General features: G+C 40.0%; 1 protein-coding gene across 1 annotated transcript; it reads right to left on the bottom strand.

The window, feature by feature from the left end:
• Positions 1 to 338: 338 nt before the first annotated feature.
• il22 (interleukin 22) lies at positions 339 to 3,771 on the bottom strand. The gene is made up of 6 exons (XM_049567494.1): positions 3,751 to 3,771; positions 3,386 to 3,618; positions 2,020 to 2,085; positions 1,751 to 1,900; positions 1,113 to 1,172; positions 339 to 963 (listed from the first exon to the last, which is right to left on the bottom strand). The coding sequence occupies exons 2-6, from the start codon at positions 3,566 to 3,568 to the stop codon at positions 844 to 846; spliced, it is 579 nt and encodes a 192-aa protein (XP_049423451.1). The 5' UTR covers positions 3,569 to 3,618; positions 3,751 to 3,771; the 3' UTR covers positions 339 to 843.
• Positions 3,772 to 11,075: the final 7,304 nt, after the last annotated feature.

Here is an 11,075-nt window from a genome sequence, read left to right as displayed (position 1 = left end):
CTATCTATCTATCTATCTATCTATCTATCTATTTACGGTAAGGATCACAGAGTGGCTTGAGTCATGTCTCACCCTTGACATAAGTAAAACTAAAGGCATGTTTTTCACCAAAGCCAACAAACAACTCGTAAATACTGCCGTCTTCATCATGTCTAAGAAGATCCAAATAATTCATTACACCACCATGTTTAACACTAGTGCTTAATATGGTTTCTGTTTTTTTTTGTTTTTTGTTTTATGTTGTATTTCAGTTGTAATATGTATTTTTGTTTGTTGTTTTTTGTTTCGTAACCTTTGACTCCACACTGCAGCAACACCAACAGAGAGACAAACCAGCGTTTATATTCAAAACCAACTTTATTTATCTTCAGGTAAACTTTGTACGACACAGTTCAGTCAGCACAGTGTCACGTTTAAATACTGAAACGTCTTTGTAATAATCTGCCATAATATGGCAACACGATCAACACCTTTCAGCTCAGGCATTACAACATTCTGATCAATAAATAGATCAACAGGTTGGCTCATGTGCAAGGGCTGCAGCGGCCACGGGTTTGATTCCGGCCGCACACACACACACTTTGGGTTTCTCATGAAATTAAGGCAAAAAAGGCCCAAAAAAAATCTTAAAAATCAATACAACCAAATTGTTAAAATCTAAATCAATAACTCTTTATCAGACTCGTGTCAAATATAAATACTGTATAAAAACATTAAATACGTCCTCAAATTAAATAAACTAATAATAAATAAAAGTAGAAAACTTGTTGCTATAAAAGCTGATAAATACGATAAATAGAGAGGCGGCTGTTTGCAGAGTGCTCAGTAGGAACAGTCGGGGCGTCAGATGGTGGCGGTGGTGGCGGCGGTGGAGTTCCTGGGCTGGACGCAGAAGTCCTGCAGGTAGGTGAACAGGATGTCGACCTCTCCCACGGCTTTGTTTATACCGCGCTCGCCGCCCATCTGAAACAAACAGAGTCACGTTAGAAACACACGTCAAATTTAAAGTGTATTTGTTTGTTTAACTTAACTTCAGAATAAAACGAGCAGCTGAGAGTCCGAATGATGTCACTGTGTTTTCGGTCAGGTGTCATTCGGGAGTAAAATCTCACCTTGTCGAGCTTCCTGCGGAACTCCACAGCGTGGTGATGGTCATGGTAGTGAGTCACGTTCTGGAGAGAGAGAGACAGGTAGTGCAGGTTAGCAGCTGATATCACTTTAATCTTTTCTGTGTGTGTGTGTGTGTGTGTGTGTGTGTGTGTGTGTGTGTGTGTGCTGCATGTGTGTTCACTTTCGCTGAATGAAACCACAGAAAGTTGATACAGATTTAAGGATCAACCACACCGCCGCCACACACACGCACACACTACAAACAGCTGATTCATGACTAAAGTCTTATTAAAAACTTTATAAAAAACAAGACAGTGAATGTTTTCTTTTCTATATTAGATTTTTTAAATTTGTCTTTGCTTGATAACTGATTAATTATGAAATCTATAATCGCCGCACAAACACGACAGTGGCATCAATCTGCTTATCAAACTCAACACTGAAGCAGATTATTGATTTTCTCCAAACACTGATCAAACAAACCAAATATAACGTTTTAAGTTAGAGATTTTAAGAAGGCAGGTGCGTTATTAAACTGCGGGCAGAGCCAGGCTAGCTGTTTCCCTCTGTTTCCAGTCTTTATGCTAAGCTAAGCTAACCGGCTCCAGCTTCACACCAACAGCTGAATTAAAACACTCACACAGCCTTGAGTCTGCAGGTCCTCGCTGACACGGGCCAGGTCGACAATCAGACGGTGCATTTTGGGATGCGTGTTGTCGCGGTGACGCAGGATGTTGTTCAGGTAGTAGTCGAGGATGTTGGCGTGGAGGCAGCAGATCTTCAGGTGGTCCTGGAGGAGGTGGAGAGGTCAGAGGTCTAACGTTACTTGAATGTTCTTAATGATTATTTTCATTCATATATTTATTTTGTGGGAAACGTCACAGGAGTGATCTTTATCACTGGGCTCACCTGGTCGGTGTTGACTCTGGGCATCAGTCTGGTGCTGGAGTCGTCCTCCGTCTGCAAACTCTGAGCCTGAAGAGGCAGAAAGAAAAACATCTTAAAACTGGACATACAGAGTCCTAAAAAATAAAAAAATAAAGCCTCTTATGTGATTAAATTATTTATTTTGTTTTATTTCAATCATTCAAATTGTTTGATAATATTTCCATGTTAAGACTTTCTGCTGTTTCAAAGCTCTCCCCGCGGATAAAAATCATGCTTGTCAAATTCAAAATATCAGCCTAAAATTACTGGAACTGGCCTCTAATATACCGACCGTGTTTTAGTTTACTGTTTCAGGATGCTAAAAAAATTAAAAAACAACAAAATACTACAAGTAAAATTAAGATTTTTACTTTAGAGCCAGATTGCTAGCGTTACAGTCCTTACCATGCCAATGATAAAACTGTTATTTATTTATGTTGTTCGAGACAAAAGTTGTAAAAAATTCAAAAATTTGGGTTCAAAAATATCAATTAGCCTTTAATAAACCCAACATGTGTTTGTTGGACGTAATTATTCCCACAGGAAGCTAAAAATCCCAAAATTTTCCGAATAAAGATAAAGACGAAGCGTTACGGAGTCACATTTGTGCCAAAACAACAAAATTATTAATTTAAAGGAAAAAAAAACTGGTGGTGAGATTAAAGTTGATTCTGGGATTAAAAATAACTAAAAGCATTTTCTCAATTTTGGCACTTAAGTACAATTTTAAAGAACTTGTACTGTTTTGACTTTTTGTGACTTCAAACCTCTCAGATTCAGATTTTTCATAAAAAAGGACATTAAGAATTTTCAAAGATGAACAAACACTACAGTATCAAAATACTGCCAACAATAATAATCAAATCATACAATGTGAAATATTGCTAACAGGCTCTTTCTCCTGCACAGCGAGGACTAAATATGTATATTTTTTGTACTTTAACACGAGTAAGCTTTTGAACGCATGACTATTTTTTGCCACTTTCACTTTGTAAAATATTTCTCTGACCACGTTAAAGATGCTGGAAAAAAAAAATAGAATTTTCATATCATAATTAAAATGTCAGAATGCATATTTTAATTCTGATTTAACTCACTTTATTGACATTTAATATTTACAGTGTGATGTTTCTGTGCTTTTGCTTCAGTAAATTTTGCACTTTTATTTGTTTTAAGTTTTTTTTTTTTTTGGCATTTTATCTGCTTTAAATTGCATCTGATGTGTTCACATGCATGATCATTTCTTACATGAGCTGATTTCTCTTCTCCACATTGCATCTTTTTTTGTTTTATAAATAAAATGATCATTTCCACTCAAAGCTAAATATAATTTAAAGGATCTACTTACGTGCTGTGATACGTCCCGGACAGCCTGGTACGTCCCGTCGTTTCGTAGCGGCGGGCTGAGCGGCCGGTCGACAGGGTGCGCTGCTGCCTGCTCAGCCCAGCCAATCAGAAGCAGCGGCAGGAGGATGAGCATGGTGGCAGCGGGACGGAGGAAGGAGGCGAGTGTGGCGGCGGCGAGCTTCATCGTTCAGGTGGATAAATGATCTTAGTCCTTTCAGGAGAGTGTTTTTTCAACTGCAAGAAAGAAATAGATTAAACATGATTAGAAAGTAGTTTGTTATAAGATTTATTAAATTATTTAATAAAATATGAAACTGTGAAATTAATCTGCTGTATCGGAGTGTGTGTGTGTGTGTGTGTCCTCACCTGTCAGTCGATGCTGTTGTGAAAACGACTCTGAGCCCTGTCTCTTTATACAGATCAATCCTCCGCCCACCTCTGTAGAAATATAGGACGGGTAACCATCCAAAAAACCCCAACACTCTCTCACACACACACACACACAAACACACATACACACGCACACGAGCGCACACATGCATGCACACACACACACACACACACACACAGGTCACTGCTGCATAATCAGTGTTTACTGACACTTACACAAAGAGGAAATTAACTGTCAGTCAAGGTGACGACAAACTCTAAATAATGTTTGTCATCAATTTTCCAAAAAGAGCATTTTAATTGTACTTCTGCAGTGACATCATTTCCTCTTCTGTGTGTGTGTGTGTGCGTGTGTGTGTGTGTGTGTGGATTACAAGCTGGAAGTTGTCAGATAAACTTCCCTCTGACAGATAAAAAACCCAAACTTGTCCAGCAGCTCTGATGTGATGACACGTTTGCATAGCAGGTTTATTTTTCACCAGATTATGCAACGGTTGTGACTTCACACACTTCCAACTGCTTCAGCACCTGAGATCTAAGATGATTGCGAGGTATAAAAATGTGTGGCGCGGGATTATGTGGAAAAGAGGAAGCAATTTTGTAATACTGAATCTTTTAATGATGCAATAACTGAAACAAAGATGGAGTCATTTATTGATGATGTGATAACCTGTTGATTTGTATCAGTCCCGATCATTTCCAGAACTGACTTAAAGGGATAGTGCACCCAAAACTGAAAATGCAGCCATTATCTACTCACCCATATGGCGAGGGAGGCTCAGGTGAAGTTTTAGAGTCCTCACATCACTTGCAGAGATCCAAGGGGAGAGGAGGTAGCAACACAACTCCACCTAATGGAGGCTGACGGCACCCCAGATTCAAACGTCCAAAAACACATCATTGAAACCACAAAATATCTCCATACTGCTCGTCCGTAGTGATCCAAGTGTCCTGAAGCCCCGACATAAAAAGTTGTTTGGAAAAACCTCATTTGAACTCTGTTTTTAGCCGTTTTTTTTAAGCTGTTTTTTGGAGATATTTTGTGGTTTCAATGATGTGTTTTTGGACGTTTGAATCTGGGGCGCCGTCAGCCTGCATTAGGTGGAGTTGTGTTGCTACCTCCTCTCCCCTTGGATCTCTGCAAGTGATGTGAGGACTCTAAAACTTCACCTGAGCCTCCCTCGCCATATGGGTGAGTAGATAATGGCTGAATTTACATTTTTGGCTGCACTATACCGACGTATAAGGATGGCTTTTTACGTCGGTGTCTGACGCTGAAGTCACTACCCAAGCACCAGTACTCAACAACGCCACCACCTGGACTAGAAGCAGATATTAGAAGAACCTCATGATTCAACCAATAGTTTCAGCATTGCCAGGTGTACCATAATTATTGTATTTGTACAATGTACGATCAATAATCCCAAAAAAGGCCAAATATAATTTGACCATTTCATGAATGTGTGGTTGTAACCAGTATGCCGGAGTTGTTTTGTGGGCCTGAAGGCATCTGTTCCCATGTGACATGTTTCAGCTAATCGCACTTTGCTTAGCGTGAGATATGGGTGACGTTTGTCTCTGAACAATGAGCATGATTGGCTGAATGGTCAGCTCTACCCGCCCCACGAGACGCTAGGACCCGTCAGGAAGTCGAGCGAGAATGAGATTCAAAACAGAAGAAGAAGAAAAACAGAAGCAAGGAAAATGGATAAAAGTAAACCAAAAAAGTAAACACTAGAGTGACTATATTTGCCTATAGCGCATCAGCAGGATTGTTATTTTGGTTATGACGGACGTACGATAATTTCCCTCATTATATGATAATTCTGAGTCTCTGGTATGATAATCCTACATTTCCCACCTGGCAACGCTGAATAGTTTGTTTGATTCAGCCGCACCACCAGAAGTAAATGTTAGCATTGTACGTTTCTGCAAACCATCAATATGTTGCATTTGTACGTTTCATATGTATCATATCAACATTTCTAAAGTGACGCAGTATATGAGCTGACTTTGTCTTCTGGAGGTGGAGGGGATGGAGTGACGCCTGCTTAGCTGCAGACCACTGTTCCAGATGGGGACGTCATAGTTAACTGTGAATCAGTGAATTGCAAAAATATTTTTGACCGGTTACGCTGGAAAGGCTAGCTGTGTTAACATGCGGACGCATAGTGCCCGCTGCCCACCCTCCACTGGTTAGCTAACTTTGCTCTGTTCTCCAGTCCGGCCACTGGACCAGCGTTACCAGTGGTAATTGCGAATGAGCGTCGCCGTTAGCTAGCTTCCAGCAAACATTTATATCACTAAACATTACAGTTTCACCATCTCTAAAGCCACAGAGCTTTGAAATATGGCGCTAAAGCTAACCGAGTCACTGGAGCACCGCACTAACAGAAATCGCCCCCCTGTATCTCACCTCATTTTCCTTTTTTTCCCCTTAAATATTAACCTGGTGGTTACCAGCTAACAGGTGTGAGGCTATTGAAAGCAAAACTGTCTCATAGTTCGAGACCAACAAACTAAAAAAATGTTGTTCTTTACAGAGACATCGTAGCGTTTCCAGCGGGGATTATGATCCCCAAAGCATGATCCTTTCCAAACCTTAACTACGTTGTGTTGCTGCCTAAATCTAACCACATCATAACCACAGCGTTCTTTTTTATACATGAAGTTTCCAATAATCGGCTACGTGTTAACATACACAGGAACGTATTTGTGGTTCGGAGAAACTTACAATGCCAACATTTATTCTGGCAACTCAGTTGTTTCACAAAGAATCAAGAAAACACACAACATTATGTAAAATCAGTCTCTCTCAGGATTAGCTGCACATCATCTGCAGAACAGTGATAAGAAGCGCTGTGTCTGCAGGTGATATTTCCTGAGGGTTTACGATAAAGAATAAAAAGGGACCCAGTACAGATCTCTGGGGGACACCACAACAAAGCAGGTCACTGCCACTACAGAGGGAGACTGGTATCAGTGACACAATGGAAACATCGACTCTCCTCGTTGAATGCTGCCAGTACAGAAATGCTGATTTTCCCCTTTAGCTTCTTCCCTCTTTGAGCTTTTTAAACATCAGTGTTTCCCTGTCAGGCCTTTATTTTCCTGGCAGATTTTTTTTTTGCAGGTGTGGAGTGAAGGATCGGGTGGCCAGGTCCTTTTCCTATACAGTTTCATCATTCATTGTGTTGGGTGTGGGTGTGAGTCCCTCAGAGACTGATAGAAAGATTAAAGGCTTCATCAGCCAACTCTTTAGACGGTGTTTTATCCCCAACAGGCTCGATCAGAATCAAAGTGCGTCGAGTGGAGCCTTCATTAGAATAAACTCACTTATTCTGAAATAAATCTCATTTTAAATCGCTTATATTAATCAGTTTCCGGTCTGTACCAGCACATGCTCATCAAACCGCTGCATCTTTCGAAAAATTTTCTTTGATGTTCCATAAACTCATCAGATCACGTGTCACACCACCTGTGCGTCACAAGAAGAGACATTAGTCAGGACATATTGCAACATATTGTACATAGTGAGGAAGAAGCAATCTGAAGTGGAACATTCAGTGAACCATGAAGGGGAAATGACACATGAACAGCAGTGACTGAGAACTGGGCAGAGCTGAGGGAAGTTTGAGATAAATCCAAAAAGAATCGTAATTATGACGTCTTCTTTTATTCAGCTGAACATCCTCAGAGCATATTTGATGTTTAAGAATAATTCAGGGAGGTTTTCTTGCACGCAGTGATAATAAACGAGTCATATGGATGTATCTGTATGCAGGTAGTTGCAATTTCATCAGGAGTCAGTGTTCAAACGCAGGAAAATAATATTTAATGTGATCTGACATATAGTTTTAACTCTAGCATGAGGCATTAACCTGTTCAGAGCCAGAGGAAAAGATGTTAGTTGATGTTTTTATGATGTGAACCTGAGGACTGAAGAATCAGTGATGAAGCTTTTTATTAATGTTATGACCAAATATTTTTTTCTATATTCCCATAACTGTTTAATTTGTTTATTTTATTGTATTTTGGGACATTTTATTTTATTTATTTCTCTAAACTTGTATCTGTTGTACTGAATTTCTTCCCAGGCAAAGCACTTTGATGTGATGTCGACCAGATCTGAGTACGACAGTGTTGCCATGATAGTGGAATTTCTATCTTTGATACAATACCTTGAAATATATTGATATACAACACGATATTTTTTAAACCACAGGGGGAACTGACATGTAGGACCTAAAATTTATGATTGTCTTTATTAAAAATTAAATAGGGTGGGGCGCGCTGGTAGTTCACATGGGAAAGGTGCGGTTAGGCCTTGTTGCAGCAGCATACCGTACCATGACTTAGTCATACCAAACATTAGAAAACAACACCAACATTGGTCCACAGGGGGAGCCACAGCGATCGGTCGCATTTTAGCCATTTTGAAGCATTTTTCTGTTGTTATAGCGCCACCCAGTTGCCAATTAGAGTTAAATTTCTCCAGTCACCTTGAGGCGTCCTGTTCTACATATCTACCAAGTTTAGTAAAAATCCATATGGCGGTTAGGCCTAGATAAGAAATGAGCTCTCTAGCGCCCCCATTTTGTTTGATGGGCTCAATAATGGAGGGGTCCCCTCAGATTATGTGTGCTCATATGCCTACAAAGTTGCGTGGTGATGGGTGAAACCCTTGAGATGTTCTACACCTTTATGTGATGAGCCACGCCCTCCGCAATATTCATTGCCTTATAGAAGCTCAGTTTTAGGAAGTTTTCAACTTTTGCCAAGAGGGAACTTTAGATATTGCTCCCTAGATTATGTTCACCCAGTTTCATGCAGATCGCTCAAACTTCCTAGGAAGAGATCCATTTGAAGTGTTTTTCAAACAATTCAAAATGGTGGATAATCTATATAAGCGGAAGTTATGGGTTCTTGAGGCAAATGTGTTCCTCATGAGGAGAGGCATCTCTGTGCAAAGTTTCATGTCTCTACCACATACGGGGCATGAGATATGCCCATTCAAAGTTTGACATTTCAATGGGTTGCTATAGCGCCCCCCTTTGGCCAATTGATGTAATATTGCTTCATTGGCATCCTCCCATGACCCTCTACCACTGTGCCAAATTTCACATGGATTGACCAAGTCAGTGAGGAGAAAAACATGGAACACACACACACACACACACACACACACACACACACACACACCTCAACTACTAATGTACAGTTTTAGCCCACTAACTATCCCACTACTGGCAATGGTACTACTGTACTTTCAATAAACCAATCGTACTATCAACTTCACAAACACTCTGTCTGAATACATTGCTCTTCTTAATGGGTTCAGTTGACTATTTAATCTGCAGTTTCCTATGACCTGTATCCCAAACACACACCATGTGAAGCTGTACGTGGGCAACTGTGCACTCAGTGGGTATGGACTAGTTTAGACTAATTTTATTTGTGAAGAAGAGATGGTTCTGTGTTGAGCGTGAACAGCTGAAAATGAAAAAGTGCTTGTTGATGTGAAGCTGAGAGTCTTTTTTCTAGTTTAGTGTGAAGAGACTGAAAGTGAAACTGAGGTCATCAGATGATGATGAAACCTGCCAGGCGACATTCTCACATTCTTATCTCCATGTAAAAAATATATAAACAAAAAAAAAGGTTAGTGACGGCTACTACTGGCCAAAGAACCACATGTTTTGTCTTAAAACATTAAACATAAATATTTAACATTATTTAAAACCATTAAAGGATTTATAGAAGATCATTTTTAGTTTTTAAACTTCACATTTGCTTTGATGAAACTTTCTCATATGATGATAAATCACAGGAGAGCTCTCACACACTGTACAGCTGTACATTGTTTGTTCCGGCCTGTATATCATTAGGAGGGGAATTCACAGTCAGCTGGTTCATCTACAGTTCATACCTGGTGTGTGCTGTGTGTTTGTGCCTTTGTATAGTGTTTAAACAGTACGAGTGGTTGCCAGGTAATCCATCCTCTCTGTGCGGAGGAAGTGATGACCATGTTTGTTCTTCTCTCACTATGACCTCTGACAACGTGACACCTGCGTTTGTTTAAATAAAGACGTGTGAGGAAAAAGTTTGAGGAATTTTGTTGTGAATTCCCAACTTTATAAAGTCGGCTGAAAATAGAAAACAGCAGATTAGATGTGCAGAGGAAGGGCAGGATGTTTCCTCAAGTACTGCTCTGTGTTTCTGTTTCTTTCTTTTTACTGCACTACATTTATTGGACACCTTTTGTTATTTTGCAAATTTTGACTAATGATAAAAAATAAAATCAACAAACGACAATGATCAGTTTGTTCTGATTTTTCATGAGCACATAAATAAAACTAGAATTTCCACCCTGTGGTTGTATGACTCCGCCCACCAGTCCACCCTGTGGGTGTATGACTCCGCCCACCAGTCCAGTGTCTCTGACAGTCTCCATCCATGTCAGTGAAAACATGGATGCTTCACACACAGAAGATCTATACAATCAGCACAGTTTCAAGATTAGAGTCACCAATTCAGTATCTGACCAAATGTCTCCCCTTCTGTTCCTGAGATATGACGTTAAAACATGATGATGTCACAGTCAAGCTGACCTTTGACCTTTTGACCTTCAATATTTTATCCTGTCAGACATTTGTGTCAAGTTTGGTCAGAATCAGTGTTTGATTCTTTAGTTATGGTCGAATGGTGACCTTGATCTTTTACTTCTAACCACAGAAATCTCATCAGTTCATTGTTGAGTCTAAGTGGACGCTTGTGCCAAATTTTAAGAAAGTCCCTCAAGGTGTTCTTGGGATAATGTGTCCACAAGGATGGGAAGGACGGACGGACAGACAACCCGAAAAAATAACCTGGCCACGGCTATCAGGCATAAGAGGCACAAGAATATTTTTAAAAAAAACAGACTTCATAAATCCGATATAATCATTAAAGCTTTTTAGACTTTACTGTCATCAAGTTTCCCGTGCTTTAGATATCGATCTGACTTTAAACACGCACGTGGAGCTACAGCAGTTTGTTGTAAAGTATCCAGAGGAAGGTGAAACCAAACCGCTGACGGCTTTGAAGCTCTGCGAGGAAAGTACGTCAAGTTTTGAGTGAAATTTCCTCTTAAGCCTGTCAAACGTCATTCCTTCAGGAGGAAACACAGACTGATGCTGACGAAGAGTTCAAGCTCAACTTCTGCTTCTCGCCAACAAACACAAACACATTTACTGACAGATTTAAACAAACTGGTTCACACTGTCTCTGATCTGTGTCAGTGTGTAATGACGTCAAAACAAAAA

The sequence above is a fragment of the Epinephelus fuscoguttatus genome, linkage group LG22 (genome assembly GCF_011397635.1).
Source record: "Epinephelus fuscoguttatus linkage group LG22, E.fuscoguttatus.final_Chr_v1".
NCBI lineage: Eukaryota > Metazoa > Chordata > Actinopteri > Perciformes > Serranidae > Epinephelus > Epinephelus fuscoguttatus.
The sequence above is the reverse complement of the archived record's forward strand: the minus strand, read 5'-3'. Positions and strand labels throughout refer to the sequence as shown.